Source organism: Capricornis sumatraensis, chromosome 6 (genome assembly GCF_032405125.1).
Source record: "Capricornis sumatraensis isolate serow.1 chromosome 6, serow.2, whole genome shotgun sequence".
NCBI lineage: Eukaryota > Metazoa > Chordata > Mammalia > Artiodactyla > Bovidae > Capricornis > Capricornis sumatraensis.
The window spans coordinates 49,468,082-49,487,120 of record NC_091074.1 but is presented as its reverse complement, the minus strand read 5'-3'; the positions used below and the strand labels follow the sequence as shown (position 1 = coordinate 49,487,120).

The 19,039-nt window shown below is 39.1% G+C and overlaps 1 protein-coding gene across 2 annotated transcripts in view; it reads right to left on the bottom strand.

Moving 5' to 3' along the window:
* Positions 1 to 701: 701 nt before the first annotated feature.
* RFX3 (regulatory factor X3) overlaps positions 702 to 19,039 on the bottom strand; it is a 188,534-nt gene continuing 170,196 nt past the window's right edge. The window contains exons 15-17 of one of the 2 annotated variants that reach the window (XM_068974262.1): positions 6,368 to 6,430; positions 5,391 to 5,433; positions 702 to 940 (exon numbers count right to left, since the gene is read on the bottom strand). In XM_068974262.1, the coding sequence (XP_068830363.1) occupies positions 702 to 940; positions 5,391 to 5,433; positions 6,368 to 6,430 (345 nt within the window). The remainder of the gene's footprint in view (positions 941 to 5,390; positions 5,434 to 6,367; positions 6,431 to 19,039) is intronic. The other variant, XM_068974263.1, reaches the window with a different exon arrangement.

The window sequence follows — 19,039 nt, the reverse complement described above, 5'->3', positions numbered from 1 at the left end:
TTAACATGGTTTAATAATTATGTACACAAATTATGTACTTATTAGCATAATCTCTTGCCATTCTGTCATTTACTCTGAACTGATAAATGCACAGCTCAATTTTTCTTCAGAGAAAAATAGATGACCTTCCCAACCCTCTAGCACTATAATAAAAATGCTTTGTATTCTCTCTCCGTACTCCAAAATGTTATCAAAATAGTGTCTTGTGGTTCTGTCCGATGAAAAGCACCTTTCAAAAGCAACTTTGATGCATCTGCTGCCAAATGTGCATGCCTCCAGTGTAAATCAAAGAAATCATTTCTTTTGATATTTCACAGAAGTGCATCTAATTAAAAACTTACACATGAAATCATACACCAAGACTAACAATCAACAATAAAATATTTTAAGCTACAAAAATGTAAATTACTTTTTAATTATAAGAAAACAAAAACACTGACATTAAGTGTTGTAAAAATCCTTCTTGACACCCAAAACTAAGGGAAAAAAACTCATTATTAAGAGGCAAATAATTTTGTTTATGTTAAAAAAAAAAAGACCTGGCAAAATACATACACCCATTCCATTTCACAACTCCAAAAAGGTAATGTTCAGCACAGATAGTATTTGACAACAGTCGACCTTCAGGCTTATTAAAATTTCAACTTAAGCCCAATATCAACAGGGTTAATGTTAGCTGGAAAAATACACTTTAATATCCTTTAGACTGCAGTGTAGGTATTTCCTGTAGCGCTGCACTGTCTGATAGTCTGAGTACTTGTGACGATGTGCTCGCTGTGAATTGGATTCAGGAGGCTTGGCTGCACGCCACTCTCGAGAACGGGCTGCATGCAACCCACCGGAAATGCCTGGTTCAGCTCCGTTTTCTCTCTTTTGGCTTGAGGTTCTGAAGAGTCATCTAATTCCTCATCCATTTCACTTTCCACTTCACTGCCTTCATCTGCACAAACAAATAATACCAAGACTAGTACTAGAAGACAAACTGGAAAAGAGCAATCCACACATGCTTTAGAAACACTTTAATATAGAACATTAGGAAATCAACTCCTTAGCCCTTCTTGGAGGACAAAGCTTGTGGGTTTTCCTTTCAATGGATTCTACCTGTGTCAGCGCCCTATTCTTTCAAACACAGCAAAGGTACTTTATTCTTGACCTGTTTGTGGCTCCTACCTTTAATAGTTCTTCTAAGAAGACCTTTGGAGTTTCCTAAAGTTTTTAAAGAGTAGCATAACTTGTATCATTTTAAAGTAGGCACTTTGGTACACTATGCTGGTTTGCAGGGAATGTTGAGCTGAAAAATGCTAACTTAAAAAAAAAAAGGAAGAAAGAAAAGATTACAGTTTCCTCTGAAGATCTACACTAGATATAAATTTAATCTGTGCTGATGTTAATACAGATAGGAACTATGTTGATTCACAAAATAACTAGAGCATATATAAGCAGGGGCTGTGTACACACCTTCTGTGCACATGAATGTTGTCGATCACAATATTAATTAGATCCTTAACTTTCCTTACAAAACATTATGAAGACTGAGGCACAGTATCAGATTTAAAAAGCACAATGAATTTCCTTCCTAGCAACACTGATAGTCTCTGTTAATAGCTGGTATTCATTTCCGGAAATTAGGTGTATTAAGTAGTCACTATTACCTCCAAATTTTAATACATTCTATATTAACTAAAACATTGTTATAATGGAATACTATTTAATTTTTTCCAGCATGTGCTATTAAAATTCAAAAGCACAGCAGAGAGAGAAAATGGTCACACACAGCTTTACCACTGTGTAAGATTCTCCTCAGAGGAGTGGAGAGAATGCCTCTTCATGAGCGCTAAGTTTTAAACAGCTAGGGATATATTTCTGCTTGAGAAATCTTTTTATTGTAAATTCGCTGATGGTGCAGTGGTTAAGAGACTGCACTTTCACTGCTGGGGGCCTGGGTTTGATCCGTGGTTGGGAAACTAAGATCCCACAAGCTGTGAAGTGCAGTCGGAAAAAAACCTCTTTTTTACTTCATCTTCAATATGTTTTATTGTTTACCCTCCCCCCACAAAAAAACCCACATATAATTACACCAAAACCTCATTTATAAATAAAATAAATATATACTTACTCTTAGATATTCTTACTTTTTATGGTGACTTGTATTAACAGAATTAGATCTCCATTACATTCTATGGCATGTTATGTATGAGTGTGTAACTGCTGCTGCTGCTGCTAAGCTGCTTCAGTCGTGTACAACTCTGTGCGACCCCAGAGACGGCAGACCACCAGGCTCCCCCGTCCCTGGGATTCTCCAGGCAAGAACACTGGAGTGGGTTGCCATTTCCTTCTCCAATGCATGAAAGTGAAAAGTGAAACTGAAGAGGCTCAGTCATGTCCGACTCTTCGCGACCCCCTGGACTGCAGCCTACCAGGCTCCTCTGTCCATGGGATTTTCAAGGCAAGAGTACTGGAGTAGGGTGCCATTGCCTTAACTGAAAAAGTCAGTTGGACTCTTTCTAAAAGGTGTTGAGGCTAGTTTTGCCCTTTGAGGGCACATCTGCAGAAGTTCTGCTAATATAGCTCTCAACATAAATGGGCTCCTTGACTTTTCTCCTTTTCCTATCAACTGGTGCAAAGATGGCTCCAGAGAGAAATGATGAAGAATAACAGAGCCTCCATATGTGGTTGTGCAGGTTGAACAGTGTGCAGCTGCCAGGAGCAACATTTCTGGGAATGCTGGGTGATTAAAAAGGTTGATATTAGGTATATCAACTAGAAATGATATCTGTAGTGCATTAAACAATATACAGAGAAGTTCTCTTAGAGGAGGCAAGATATCCTGGCTCACCTACTTATCCAGTTACCTTTGCCTCTGGAAAATGGACTTGATGATAACACTGCACTTTGTCAGAACATATCCAAAGGTCTGGAGGGCTGCAGCAGAGGACTACATTCCATAGACATTTGCTTCAATAAGACGATCTGGTGGTTTAGATGGTAAAGAATCAGCCTGCAATGCAGGAGACCCAGTGATCCCTAGGTTGATCCTTCGGTTGGGGAGATCCCCTGGAGAAGGGACTGGCTACCCATTCCAGTATTCTTGCCTGCAGAATCCCACAGACGGAGGAGCCTGGTGAGCTATAGTCCATGGGGTCCCAAAGAGTTGGACATGACTGAGCAAGTAATACTTTGATTTTCATGATACCTTTGTGGTTTTATATATATATATATATATATATATCAACAAAAGTAGGTCTGGAAGGGTCCTCTCATTAAATTCTTAATGTTTAAAATCAGAAGTGTCTTAGGCTTTTGACTATGAAGTTTTCACTTTCTATACTTTCTACTTCTCTGCATTATTTGAAATCTTTCTACAGAGCTAATATTACTTCTATTATCTGGAAAAAATTAAATTCTCATACTATGTCAAAGAACCCACAAAAATTTCTTAAAAGATTTCACATTCAAGCCTTAGGTTCTGAATATGCTAGTGTGGTTATGTCTCAAGAAGCATCCAGTTGGGAGTGAATGGGACCAGCAGAGCCACCCAGGAAAGAGAGGGCGAGTCACACTGCTTCTTGGCTCCATCTCCACCAACTTTCCTGTGACTAGAAAATAGTGCCAAAATAATAAATGAGGCAGAAGTAAAAGAAAAAAAAAATCATTTCAAGCAGGCAGGCAAGTGGAGAGAGAGTGGGATGTCCTGAAACAGGCAATGGGGCAAAGGACAGAACAAACTCTCGTGTTCGAGGCCACCCTGCTTCAGGCCCACTCATGAGTGACAGGGCTCTTTTGGACAGGCTACACAGGAGCACAAAAGCAAACCCTTTCTCTAGTTCCCACGGACAGTTTACGCTTCTATAGAGACTAAAGATAAAATTCAAGTCTTTATAGAAAGACTTCTATAAAATTCAAGATATTTCCTAGGAACCTACTTGAAGTTGTGGGAATTTGGAACAAAAGAACAAAAACTAGGTGTTACTGAAGTTTATTAAAGACTTTGGTTCAACACTTGACAAAGAAGACTGGCTGCCAGCCAGTGTCTGGCCCAGAAGCAACATTTCTAGGACACCTCCAGGTACCCTGGGATGAAATCCCTGAATCTGAATTAGGAGGCTTTATCAGTGCATCATCAGGGTTGTCTTATGTTGTACCTGGGTTTCAACAGCTACTTTTCCTGCTCTGATATGACAAACTGGCCTCATCACTGATTTACTTTTCTGATGTTTCATCAGTTAATCCTAAATAATATATATTTGCAGCTATTTTATAGGGGCTATCATTTTCTACTTTTCCTGTTTTGCTATTATTGAGCTATTATGTGTATTATTAAAATGGGAATTGAAGTGTACATGGTTGATAAATAGTGACAGGAGTTTAATGTGGGAGTGATATTGATTCACATAGGACTTTCCCGGCACATGACTGTCTCCCACCACCAGGAAGGCTCGGAAGCTGAACACTGAGGACCCTGGTACAGAATGCTGCAGAGAACAGCACAGCACCTTGCGTGTAGATTTCCTACATCCTTCCTCATGCCTCAGCTTCCCCGCTGGCTCTGTCCTGCAAGGGCTAACAGTATAGTTCTTCCCAATCTTTGTACACTTTGACTCCAAAACTCAATTCCTTAAACCTCAAGATGTCTTCATTTTGTGTGTGTATGTGTGTGTTTTAAGAAAGGTGTACTTTCTTAAAGGTGTACTTTCTACAGTGCTTACTTATTAGAAATTTTACATTAAAATAAAATCTGAGTTAGAATTTTTTTTCAGGAGTGTTTGTGTTTTCTATTCCAACCTCATTTTCCCTTGAGCCCTTCTCTTTTTACTCTGGTGTCATAGGTTGTGAGTTTCTTCTGAATTATATATTGGGTTGTCATATTAGAATGGCAACGCTAATATGAAAATTCAAGAAGTATATATGTTACTCCCCCAATACTGATTGTGCTTTTATAGTAAACTTCACTATCTCTGAGTTCCCTTTCTACTGAAAAGTATGAATTAGTGACTTGGGTAGGCTGAGGAATCTTTTTCTTGCCGAGTGGGCCTTGAATAAAAATATTTGACCCAATTTTATCACTTTTCTCCAGGACTTTGATGAAGGCCAGAAAGAATTTCTTGTTACTTGTAATCAACTGCAGGCAAAAAGTCAAGAAGAGTTTAAACTGCATTTAAATTCAATTTTTGCACTTAATATACATAACATAAGGAAAGCATAGAACTGGAGAAATAGTGAAGCATTTCAAAAGACACAACTGTCATATTCATCAAGGATTCTATGCCATTTCCACAAAATGGAAATGTATGTGTACATATACTTTATATATGTACATATACTGCATTTTCCTCTGAGAACTTCTTACTCAAAAAAAGTCCTTAAAAATGTACATTATTTTCAGTTCTTACCTTTATCCAGATTTCCAGGAGACACAGCATTTAAATCACCAAACTGCAAAACAATAGTCATTTGTGCAACAGTTACTACCAGGTGGAATAAAATAATATTCTAAGAGACTGTAGAAAAACACCACAATATGACTTTTTAAAACTGTAAACTAGTGACCATTTTGATCTCTAACTACATGGGTCACCTAATTTTCCAATCAAACCTGTCGAATTTGAACAGTTTAAATTGTGTCACAATTTAGCTGTCTTAGCCTCTTCACAAAAGAATAACAATTTTCTCTGCCTTCCATGCTCCATTTTGCTTTTCATTAGTTGAACTCAGCAGTGAAGAAATAGGGGCCTGGCTGACCTGGATGAAGATGGATGTGGTAGAATAGATTTGGAAACGCTCTGATGAAGCAGGATGCATCAACTCCACCCCCGTTAACTCCAAGAGTCCACCTGCAGTCTACATTACAGAAATGTGGTCCAGCCACATGTTTGAACTCCGCTTTTGGAGTTTTTATTAGTAGAAGTGAAAAACAATAGGAGCCCCAACAACTGAGAGTATTTATTTTTACGAAACCTTGGAGACTTCTTATAATTTGATCTTTTTATTTACTAAGATACAGGGTCCCAAAGTAAAAAAGAAAGGCATTGTTACGAATGCAACAAAAAAGGACTTAAAACAATATGGAACAATTAATATTATTCAGCTTAGACTTTAATTTCTACCTTGGTTCAAAAGCTTAATGATATTTTTACAGTGAAAAATACACTTTGAGATTCTCAGGATGAACAAAGATGGATACACTGAAAAACCCTGAAGAGCAGAGGTAGCGAAGCTAATCAGGAAAAGCTGAAGTGAAGTCTCATAGCACCTGCCTTTCAAATGGTAAACATTACTGTTTTGAAAGCTGAAGATTCAGAATAAGTCATTAGTAGAAATTCAGACTTCTCAAAAAGCTTAGAAAGGGTAAGAGAGAAATTCTACTTACATTTGGAAGTTTGCTTATAAAAAGTTCCATGATAGTAGTATTTTTTTCACCTACAAAGTATGTCTACAAAGTAATAAAACTAATCTTATTTTGCAAATATACACACATTATTAGTTTTTACCTAGACATGTATTATTCTTCAGAGTAGCTACCTTAGGAGCCTCTACATTTATTCCAAGTTTTAAGATTCCAGAATTCCTCTTTGATAATCGACGTCAAGAGTTAGTTTATGTATCATTCAAGAAAGCCCATCTTGTTGTTTTTACATCAAACAACCACCCCAAATACTCTGCATTTTCTTCACTGTGTTTGATCTAAGATGATTTTTGATTACTCATCAAAGTCAAATGTATCTCTACCACAATTCTGGGTATCCAAAATAATGTGTCATCTTGCTCTTTATTATTTCTTAGCAGGTTCAGAGGCAGTTTTAAAAAACAGCATTCCACAACATTGTAAGCCATGAGGTTATTAATGGAACAAACGTGTAGCCTCCCTAGGTGACTGCTTTGAAAGGGACAAGCCCTCCTGGATGCATAACTCTCAGCATGTTTGTTTGAAAGACTGCCCCATCGCCTTACATTTATATCCCTTAGGCAGTAAACACAAAATCATAAGTACTGAACTGTTGTTTTTAAGTTGTTCCTGTTCACATGGCTCAGAACCTTATGCTAGCCTAAATAAACACCACTGTTTAAATTATATAGGATTTCTTGAACTAGAGAATAGAAGTACTAAAAATCACAACAGGATTTTCTTTACCTATTTTTGGTATTATTTAAATATTTTAGGACTATAAATAGAGAATGCTCAAAGCTGAAAGGTCAGTTCATTATTTCTATTTGACATACAGAATAAGAGTTTTATTTCTTGTAAATGAGTACTTAACAACACTTAGGACCCCATACTGGAAACAAGTTGGCACTGATGAATCTAAGCATACTTCTATACCTATAAAAAGTGAACACACCATTTGTTTTTGATAAATCCTGAGAAGCTTTTTTGAAACGAAAATTATTCCTGCTACTGGTGATCAATAATACCATGCAGAGTGGCTAAAACCAAACTCTGGACACATCTGAAAATTTTTCCTCAAAATAAACACTGCTTTTTAGTTGCTACTTAACTGAAAATATAACATCTTAATATAGATATTTTTCTTGAAAATTTCTGCTTAATTTGAATGAATGTATCTGATTACTGGGCTTCCCTAGCGGCTGCAGACAGTAAATCTGTCTGCAGTGCAGGAGACTCAGGTTCCCAGGTGGCGCTAGGAGTATAGAGCCCACCTGCCAATGCAGGAAACACATCCACGGGGGGTTCGATCCCTGTGTCGGGAAGACCCCCCTGGAAGAGGGCATAGCACACACTAGTATTCTTGCTTGGAGAATCCCATGGACAAAGGAGCCTGGCAGGCTACAGTCCATAGGGTTGCAAAGAGTCAGACACGACTAAAGCGACGACTCAGCATGCACGCACACACATCTGATTACTCAGGATGATAAAAATAAAAACCCAAACAACTGAAATCTCTGACTGTTACGCTCATTAGTAAATAAATATTTGCACACTCAATGCTGCAGGCTTGTGACCACGTACTGTGGGGGACAATGTACCAATAATAATAATAATCTATGAGACTCTGCCAATGCCTCTAGGTGTCTCTGGGATTAATTACAAAGTTAATCCCAGGGTAGATTTAAAATAAAAATCTTGTGAATAAGAGATTTTAATATCTCTATATAGTGCAAGGTAAAGGTTTTTATATGCATTTTATGGGTGAGGAAACAATATACACATATTAAGGGAAAAAATCACTTTAATCTTATAGATAGACTAAGATTAGAAAAATCAGTTCATTCACTCAGGATTCAAAAAATATTTACTAAGAGCTTACTATGTGCTAGACACTCTGCCGGCCAGTTCTAGTCAGGTTAGTCTGGAAATACTCCCTCTTTCTGAAGGTGAAAATCAAAATTTGCTTATGTTGGAAAGGACAGGTGGTTTAGCCAAAAATGAAGACAGCCTGGGAAACCTTCAGGAAGGTTTTAAAAGTATAGGGTTATTAGAAAGGGAAATCAGTTGCAGGGGGAATTGGAGTGAGCAGTGGGTAAAGTAGCAGGAAGGGACGGGAGGCAGGGAAGACTGAGGTGGGCATAAGGAAGACAGAATCCCAGATGGGAGAGAGACCACATGGACCTAAATGAGGCCAGCACAAACTGGAAAGAGTAGAGGAGGAGAGACATGATACAGATGAAAAAATGGAGGTTGGCAAGAAGGTCCAGAGATCAGTGTAAGCTTACGCTTCAGAAATCAGAAAAACTGTTACTGTTTTCTAATTTCCCTTGCTGCACAGGGGACTGGAGGGGACTGCTATTCACTGAGGTGACATCTTAACAATTTATAAAGTACAGTCATGGTTTAGTAGGTGGTTGGTTTCCTCTCAAATATAAGGATGCCAAATATTGCCTTCTCTATGTCACTTCCTCAGAGAGCCTTTTCCTCACAACCTTACGTAAGTATCACTGCCTCACAAAATGGAGAAGGCAATGGCATCCCACTCCAGTACTCTTGCCTGGAAAATCCATGGATGGAGGAGCCTGGTAGGCTGCAGTCCATGGGGTTGCTAAGAGTCGGACACGACTGAGCGACTTCACTTTCACTTTTCACTTTCATGCATTGGAGATGGAAATGGCAACCCACTCCAGTGTTCTTGCCTGGAGAATCCCAGGGACGGCAGAGCCTGGTGGGCTGCCATCTATGGGGTCACAGAGAGTCGGACACGACTGAAGCGACTTAGCAGCAGCAGCAGCAGCATCACAAAAAAAGTTTATGAATTTGGCAAGGTAAGGAGCTTAATCTTACAGCTATTGAAAACACATTAATCTGTTTAACATTATATAGGAAATATGATGGTGTTAGACCACCATATTTCCTAAATATAGCACTGAGTATGCAATATTGAGACCAGATATTCTGACTATCAGTTTAGGAAGGGAGGGAGTAAGGGATTAGCAGGGAGAGATGGAAAGGGGGAGAAGGTCAAAGAGAGAGAATGTTCCATACAAGAAGGAGAGAATATAAATTAAGGGACTTAACATGTGCTCTGGGGTAGAAAGCATATGGCCTTGTATGTACAAAGGAATTAAAATTGTCAGCCATACAGATAAATAGGGGACATTCTAAAGCAGAAACTGAATGGGATGCAGAGAAAGCATATCTGTTATTTTTAGGAAGACAGACTTCTTAACCTTAGAAACTGTTTCCTCCAGGCCTTACAAGGGGTCATAATAATGAGCATGCTCCTAGACAAGAGCAGACTGAAAAATGTGTGGTCAAGGCAGCCAACAGGTGTTTGCTAGACCATGAGTTCACAACGAGTAGTAATGGCCAGGAAGTATAAGTGGGAGACTTAGCACAGCCAGTGTGACCACAGGCAGCATCCTTGGGAGCGACCCTGAGTATGACCCTGACTTGTGGCCACGCAGCTGAGAAGGGGTTCATCACAGGACGTGATGCACAAGAACAGGCACCAAGAGAGGAAGCAGGCTTGGCACAGGAGAACGCAGCCCGCAGATCTACTCCAGAGACCACGTCAGGTCCAGCAGCAGCGAACTTTCCACAGGCAGGGAGGCAAGCTGTGTATTCTAATAGCTGGAAACTGAAGCATGCAGAGGATGCCAGGGGGCCCAGACAGCAAGCTGGGGAGGCTCCACGGGAGCCCACAACACAGAGACTAGGGACAGAAGGAAGGTGTCCAAAGCCTGAGACAAAGACCTCACTCACTGGGATGCTGGAAGAGTTTACCCCATCCTGGGGAGGGAGGATTCATCAGGAATCATGACATCATCTGGGCAGCCAGGGAAAATCTGCAAGGTATGTTAATGTTCCATTTGGGAAAACTGTGTGTTCCTTGGCCATTTTTTCACTCTAGAAGTAGACTTTTCTATGTATTTCCAAATAGCTTTATTGAAGCCTGCAAAGATGGGTAAGATTTCTGCTAGTCTGCTTCATGCCAAGGAAAATTCTGCCAAATATTCACTGTTGGTTCTACCCTTTCAGGCTAGCTGGCTATCCTGGCAACTTGTGCTGTTGGCTACTCTATACCCAGGTAGCTTATTTTTATCATGATTCTGACTCCTCAGGATTTTTTCCCTTCTGCACCCTAGGGACACCGTAACTTATCTGCCTTTATATGGTTTCAAAATCTCTACGAAATTAAACAAACTACTATAGTAGTTTGTAGCAGCATAGTAGCTCAGACAGTAAAGAATCTGCCTGCAATGCAGGAGACCTGGGTTCGACTCCAGGGTGGGGAAGATCCCCTGGAGAAGGAAATGGCAACCCACTCCAGTATCCTTGCCTGGAGGATTCTGTGGACAGAAGAGCCTGGTAGGCTACAGTCCATGGGGTTTCAAAGAGTTGGACATGACTGAGCAATTAACACTTTCACAAGAATATATTTACAGCACAGGGAAATAAAGGCATTAGTTTGTAACGACTTTAGATGGGGAGTAAAATCGATAAAAAGAGTGAATCACTATTCTGTCCATGTGAAATTAATATTGCCAAGCAATTATATTTCAAGAAAAAAACCTCTAAGAAGCACTCATGAGTGAGCAAGCAGGTAGTGAAAAAGAAGGAATACAGGCCTTAGATGCTTTTGAGGAGAAAAGTAATTTCAAAAACAGGAACATTTAATGCTACCACTAGGTCAAACCAAGAGGAGCCTCTGTCCTGAGCCCCACGTCACAGAGGGCCCTGCTTTGGCTTTCCTATGGCCGTGGCCCTTCCCACAGGGCAAGGGTCACGTGGGTGTGCCCTCCAGAAGCCTGTATTTTACTCCTACCCCTCAGACCATACTTCTGTTATCTGAGATCCCAGAATTTCCTGCCTAAAACCCCAAAGTCCCCTTTCAGGCCTGTACAGGTCTCTTTCTAAGTCCACCTTTGGGAAGAAAGAAGGGATAGCTGGTGTGGGGGTTGGTGTAGGGGAAGCAGCAGCTATTCGCAAAAGACAGACAAAACCTGAACACTGGACCAAGGTGTCCACAAGCATGAGCACAGGCTCTTCACAATATAGGTAGGGAATGATACCTAAGGAAGAGAAGTGGTCTACGGGACAGAGGCTGGGCCACGGCTCAGCTATGTCTATGTCACCATATTCTGATACAGAACTAGGAGGAGCCTAAGAATTTTAAATTTAAATCCAGTCTTCCAAATTATTATCAAAATATATTTTTCAACCTAGATGGATAGAACAGGTTTTATTTCTAGTTTGATTCATAACTTTTAGAATATTCAGATGTAGGGTACCATAGGCCCTGTCAATGTTTGGGTGGGGCCCAGCAGTATACCCTTTATGCAAATAAAACTATAGGCTGATAAGAAAGAAACTTGGTGCTTTTAAGTATAGACAGGCTCCCACTGAGGCCACCTTCACTATCTATCAGAAAACCATGGTATTAATTTATTCTGTCAGAGGAGCACTTCTTATTTTGATTATGCCACTTCCCCTTTTTGAAAATTATTAACTGGGGAGACAACGGTGATGAGAGTGTAGAAACATGTTCTCTTTGTAACAAGAAGACTTTTACCACTAGAGTGAATCAGATTTGAAGTACTTGTAGGATTATCACACCTGGCCCATATAAATGTTGAAAGTCTCTCATACTTATATTAAAGTATATTTTAGTACAGTGATGATGAAAAGCAGAAAACCATTCCCGTGAATTAAGGAGCTTACCCATCTCAAACAATGACATTTTTTTCCCAGGAGGACCAGCGACCACCATCTTCACCTGTGTCTGTGAGCAAAAATACCAGGAAGACAACGGGCAGGGCCAGACACATGGGCTGGGTACAGGAAGACAGAGTGTGGCAAGGAGGCCAGCAGGGGGCGCTGTCATGCTTAATCTACGCCTGGGAACCTTTCACACCTAGCTGACTTCAAAGCTGGGGCTACCAGCGAACTGTTTCTAAGCGAAGAGCCCAGTGGTGGACATTGTTGACGAGGACAGTGTGCTGAATTTCCCTTCCTATTGTCTACACTGACCATTTTAGTTCTTGAAAAATGTCCAGAAATCTTGGATTTCGATTTTCTTCTCTTTGCCCACTTCCAAACTCTCTGGGAAAACCAAGCTCCAGTTGTAAGCACTCATGAAAACCCAACTTCATACAGAGGCTCTCTGAAATACTGAAGGCATATTCTGGGGAGAGGGAGCACATCACCCTCTAGGAGTTAGTCTAGGAGCTTTATTTTCCTGATATGGAAATCCAGTATGTTCATCATGAAATGAAATGAGACATTCTGTTAGCTGGTATTGTTTCATTTTTTCTACTTCCTACCATGAATGAGGGCTTCCCTTGTGGTTCAGCTGGTAAAGAATCGCCTGTGATGCGGGAGACCTGGGTTCAATCCCTGGGTTGGGAAGATCCCCTGGAGAAGGGAAAGGCTACCCACTCCAGTATTCAGGCCTAAAAAATTCCATGGACTGTATAGTCCATGGAGTTGCTAAGAGTCAGACATAACTGAGCAATTTTCACTTCACCATGAATGAAGGATTGATGCTGAAGGTGAAGCTTTAATACTTAGGCCACCTGATGCAAAGAGCCCACTCACTGGAAAAGGCTTGTGGCTCAGAAAGATTGAGGGCAGGAAGAAAAGGGGATGAAAGAGAATGAGATGGTTGGATAGCATCACTGACTCGATGGACATGAGTTTCAGCAAATGCCAGGAGATGGTGAAGGACAGGGAAGCCTGGCACGCTGCAGTCCATAGGGCTGCAGAGTTGGATGTGACTTGAGTTGAATGACAACAACAATCTTGAATGAGTAATATGGGGGCATCTATTGCTTGAACAACAACAACAATCTTGAATGAGTATTTTGGGGGCATCTATTGCTGCACTGTGTTTACACCAGATCTCTAAGCAAAACTCCATTCCCTGAAGAGGATGTGAGGAGAGGTTAGAGCCCAGAGCAAGCCACAAAGGAAACCAAGTAGAGGAAGCTAATGTACAGGGATCCAGCCCAGAGGGACAAGGTTGCAGCTCTGAGGTGCTGAGTCAATAGATGCTTTTCTCAAATGCAAGGAGAGTAAGGAGCAGAATGATAAACCAGCAAAGAGGAAAAAAAATTGGAAAATATCTACAGAGATAACTCTTAGAAACTTGGAGGATGAAGTGTAGGAGAAAGGTTTTCCAGGGGGTCACTTTTATCATTTATTTTCAAGTTGTTAGAATTGTGCTAATGTAGAGGAGCAGATTTACAGCTAAAAGCAAACTGCAAATTCTAAAAACATAATTTTGATTTAGGTCTAGTCTGTGGGTGGGTACAGAGGAACTGAAGGGTATAATTTGTTGTTGTTGTTGTTTTCTGGCAGATTAAGCTTTCCAATTGCAATTTGCTTAGACTAATACTCTATTTAGTTTGCTAACTAACAAAAAGTGGAAAGGGGAAGGGTGGTAGGACTATCAAGATGCAGCCTGCGAAACAGAGGAAAGAAGCCTTGCCCTGGAACAACATAATGCAAGCTTTCACGCCAGGCATCTAGTGTGTGTGAGACTGCGAGTGTGCATGCATTTGGGGGGAGTTGTAAAGTACAGAAATAAATCAGTCCCTGTTTTGAAACTATCTATAAACAATTTATGCAGTGAAAAATTAAAATGTGGATTGAACTCATTTGGCTATCTGGGGTGAGACTGACCCACTTTCTACAGTCAGCTCTACCACTGACTAGTTCTGATATTGGGTGACTTTCAACCTGTATTTTCCTTATGGGTGAAATGGGGACAGGAAGAGATTCTTTGCAAGATTTTGGTGAATATTAAATAAGAATGTAAGGCATTCGGCACAGTAACTGTCACCAGGCCAGTCCTCGATTAGAAAAAAAATATTAATAAAAAGTAAGCTTTGTTATAAATAATAAAACTTTTGACAAGTACTCATTATACTTAAGTCACTACTGTTCCAAGATGCGCTTTTTTCCTGCAAATGATTTTAACTTGTGATATAATCCCTTTTAAAATATTCTATAACAAGTCTATTATTCAACAAGTACATTTTCAGTGTATTCCCTTGGTGCACTAGAATAATAGTGCTCACTGAAATCTGTTTATCACTAATTTGATTTTGAGCATTCATGCTTGTTTACAATGGTTGTACTTCTATCAAATGGAACTTTTTCACTCAATTTTTATCCTAAAGGCTTATCTGTGAATTATTATTGCTCTTCTCCACTTTTTAGGTTTTAAACAGTTTTTTCCCTTTCCCTCTGAGTGTATCAGTATTACTGAAGCCAAGACAGTTTTCTTTTAATGGTAAATCCTTAAGAGTGCCTTAATTTTTTCACTAAAAATATTACTAAAATATTATATTTTTAATATTGATATTCACAACTAAAAATTAAAGCATGTTTTGGTTCCTAATTTTATTTTAAAAAGTTGATTAGAGATAGATGTCTTAGATATTCTATTAAGTATAATTAAATTATGATAAAGACAATTTAAATATACTTAATACATTAAACATAAAAATGTCACAAAGTCATTTTATGTAGCAATACAAATTTGGAGATTCAATGACTATATTAAAACAACATATATTTTAAAGTAATAAAGCATTTTTGCCATAAACTTCCAAATATACTTCAAACAGTCATAAAATCCAAATAAATGGATATTTTTCTGCTCAATTTTCTGTGTCAAAGCTGCACAGAAAACCTTATGATTTTTAAAAGAATTTAACAAGTGTGCAAACAGATGCAACTTGTTTATTTTATTCCTTCTCTTCAAATTTTATCACTGCCAGAAAGTCTATTGGTATACTTATAATATTTAAATAAAATTCAAAAAATTGCATAAATTTTAGCAGTAAATAAATTGTTTCCTTTTTATCACCCAGACAAAAAATAAAAATAATAATGTCATTTTTGAAATGCAAATACTTTGAATAACTTGCTAGTTGGTGTTATATAGTAGCAGGCTTGACATTTAGAAGAAAACTCATAGTGGTGATGCTCTTTTGTTTGGGAGTTCCATTACATGGTAGCCTTCATTTCAACAACTGAAATAGTGCTACAGGGAATGCAAAAACATAACTGTATGTTTGTGTACAGTGTTTGTACGTAAAACATCAGGTATTGGTCTCTCCTGCTTGCTCAAATAATGTAAATAATTTTAATTTAAAAACATGTACTGAATTCACATTAATGAAAAGATGTATTGTCCCTTAAGCTACTTTAAAAGGGAAACCTTTCCCCTTGCCTTTGGATCTATTTAGCTGACTCTCTCTTTAGTCACTAAGTCATGTCTGACTCTTTGCAACTCCATAGACTGTAGCCCATCAGGCTTCTCTGTCCATGGGATTTCAAGGCAAGGAGAGTGGAGTGGGTTGCCATTTCCTTTTCCAGGGGAACTTCCCAATCCAGGGATTGAACCCATGTCTCCTGCATTGCAGGCAGAATTTTTATGGCTGAGCCACAAGGGAAGCCCCTTAGCTGTCTGATATCTGTCCCACATACAATACCTATAAATGCAAAACAAAAGTCCAGTAAGTTTGTGACTGTTTTTCCACTTTCCCATCACTAATATCTGAACTATTCTTGCTTCAGTCTCACTCTATCCTGCAGCAGGTAACAAACATGGCAGAATACCAGCAAGGGTTAATCCTGCCAGGGTGCTTGGCTTCCAAACCTGATTTTATAACCTAGTAGCTGTGTGACTCTGTGTGACTTGATGGTTCTGTGTCTCATTTCACTGTTTGTAAAATGAGTTAAAAATAATATTCACTCACAAATGAATATTATTCCTTAAGTATTATTAGTATAATAGTAATAACGTATTATTCTTTAAGTATTCATGTCTGACTCTTTGCGACACCATGGATTATACAGTTCAGGGAATTCTCCAGGCCAGAATACTGGAATGGGTAGCCTTTCCCTTCTCCAGGGGGTCTTCCCAACCCAAGGGATCAGACCCAGGTCTCCCACATTGCAGGCAGATTCTTTACGAGCTGAGCCACCAGGGAAGCCCTAAGTATTCCTATATCTCTTTAATTTTCCTTTGCAGTATTTCTCAGAATTTATATCTATATAGTTATGTGAACATTTAACAAATATGTATCCACTACTAAAATATAAGTTCCATGAATGCAGTGTCAAAATTCATCTTGTTCCTTACTATATACTAAACATTATAGAATAGATGTGTAAGACTGTGTGGATCATGACAAACTGTGGAAAATTCTTAGAGATGGGAATACCAGACCACCTTACCTGCCTCCTGAGAAACCTGTATGCAGGTCAAGAAGCAACAGAACCAGACATGGAATGACAAACTGGTTGAAAACTGGGAAAGGAGTACGTAAAGGTTTTATATTGTCACCCTGCTGATTTAACTTCTACGCAGAGTACATTATGTGAAATGCTGGGCTGGATGAAGCACAAGCTGGAATCAAGATTGCCAGAAGAAATATCAATAATCTCAGATATGCAGATGACACCACCCTAATGGCAGAAAGCGAAGAGGAACTAAAGAGCCTCTTGATGAAAGTGAAAGAGGAGAGTGAAAAGGCTGGTTTGAAACTAAACATTCAGAAAATTAAGATCATGTCATCTGGTTCCATCATTTTATGGCATGGGGAAATAGATGGGGAAACCATGGAAACTGACAGATTTTATTTTCTTGTGCTCTAAGATCACTGCAGATGGTGACTACAGCCTTGAAATTAAAAGACACTTGCTCCTTGGAAGAAAAGCTATGACAAACCTAGACAGTAGAGACATCACTTTTCTGACAAAGGTCTATATAGTCAAAAATATGGTTTTTCCAGTAGTCATGTATGGATATGAGAGTTGGACCATAAAGAAGGCTGAGTGCTAAAGAACTGATGCTTTTGAACTGTGGTGCCAGAGAAGAATTTTGAGAGTCTCTTGGCCATCAAGATCAAACCAGTCAATCCTAAAGGAAATCAACCCTGAAAATTCATTGGAAGGACTGATGCTGAAGCTGAAGCTCCAATGCTCTGGTCACCTGATGCGAAGAGCCGACTCACTGGAAAAGACCCTGATGCTGGGAAAGACTGAAGGCAAGAGGAAAAGAGAGCAACAGAGCATGAAATGGTTGGATGGCATCACTGACTCAATGGACCCGATTTACAGCAAACTCTGGGAGATAGTGAAGGACAGGGAAGGAAGCATTTGTTAAATAAATGAATACATTAATTTTAGAGATAAGTCAGAGAATCAGCCTAAGTGAACATGATTTGCCTGAGATTATACTACCATAAGTTACAGAACTGTAAGCAGAGTTCAATACTTCTGACTCAAAGTCCTCCATTATTTCCAGGCATTAAATCTATAATAACACAAATCATACAAAGCACTTATTATTCTGCAGGTTCTAGAATGAAAAGTATAAATTAGAGAGAAAAGGAGTATCTAATGTAGTCTGAGGGAAATTGGACCTCCTAGAGGAAATGGTATTTAAGACATGAAGGAGTCAGAATAGGCAAAGAGAGTCAGGCAGACAGTTCTAGGTAAAAGAACTATTTACACACTTATCCAGTGATGAGAAAAACTTGAGTAAGAACAGAGAAAAGACTACTGTAATTGCAACAGAAGGACCTGGAAGAGAGAGGGTGAGTTTGATCAGAGAGAAAGGCCAGATTTTATATCACAGAAAGATTTTTGTTTCTTAACTAGCAGAAGATAAAGTCACTAAAGGGTTTTAAGAGGGTATAACACAATCAGGTTTGCATTTTCATAAGATGATACTGCCTTCACTATGTGGAGTTTGGGAAAGGGCAGACTTAGTAACTGGTTGGACACGCAGGTCAAAACAGAAAGATATGTAAAGATGATGCTCACATATTCAACCTGATCCAGAGGGAGAGAACTGTTTACTGAGAAAGGACTATTAGTAGATAGATTAAGAGCTTAATTTCATTAAGGGTATGATAAACTCACACTAAATAGTGACAACTGTGGTTGTTATCACTGATGATTGAAAACCACTAGCTGCAATTGAGAGTAATGGTGAATTTTTATGGATTTCCATGGATTCTGGCCTGTAGTATCATGCCCACTGTATACACAGGCACTTCTGGACCTTTTCTTTTGAAATGGAAGTCATCTAAGGAGTTAGATTACAGCTGAGGCTTGACACATGAAAGCCTTTTTACCTCCAATCTGACTTCTAGGGTAGGCTTAGGGTAACACATGAAAAGATACATGGGAAAACAGCCTTCCTTTATCTTGCATTTCTTTCTCCTTTCCCCAAGAATCAAGAAATTTTAGATATGATAATATGACCATAGCTAGCAAGTCTATAACGGCTTATTGTTTGTTCTATGAGGCATAAATGTTATAGGGAGATCAAACCTGTAAAATTAACTTTACTTGACTTGGACTGAATAATGATGAGCACGGACAACTCAGAGGGTTTTCCTATAAACTGAGTAAGGAGATAGTAAGCAAAGAAATCAAGAGGTATGCTTAGATCTTTGATCTTAGAGAAGATCACTTTCTGATCTAGATTTTGTGTCATATTTTTGAATCATGTGACAGTGTCTTATTCATTTACATTGTTTACATAAGGTAAAAAAAAAAGCCATTTAGAATGTTTCTTGGCAGTATAGACTATATACAGCCATTTTAATTCTGGTGAGCCAG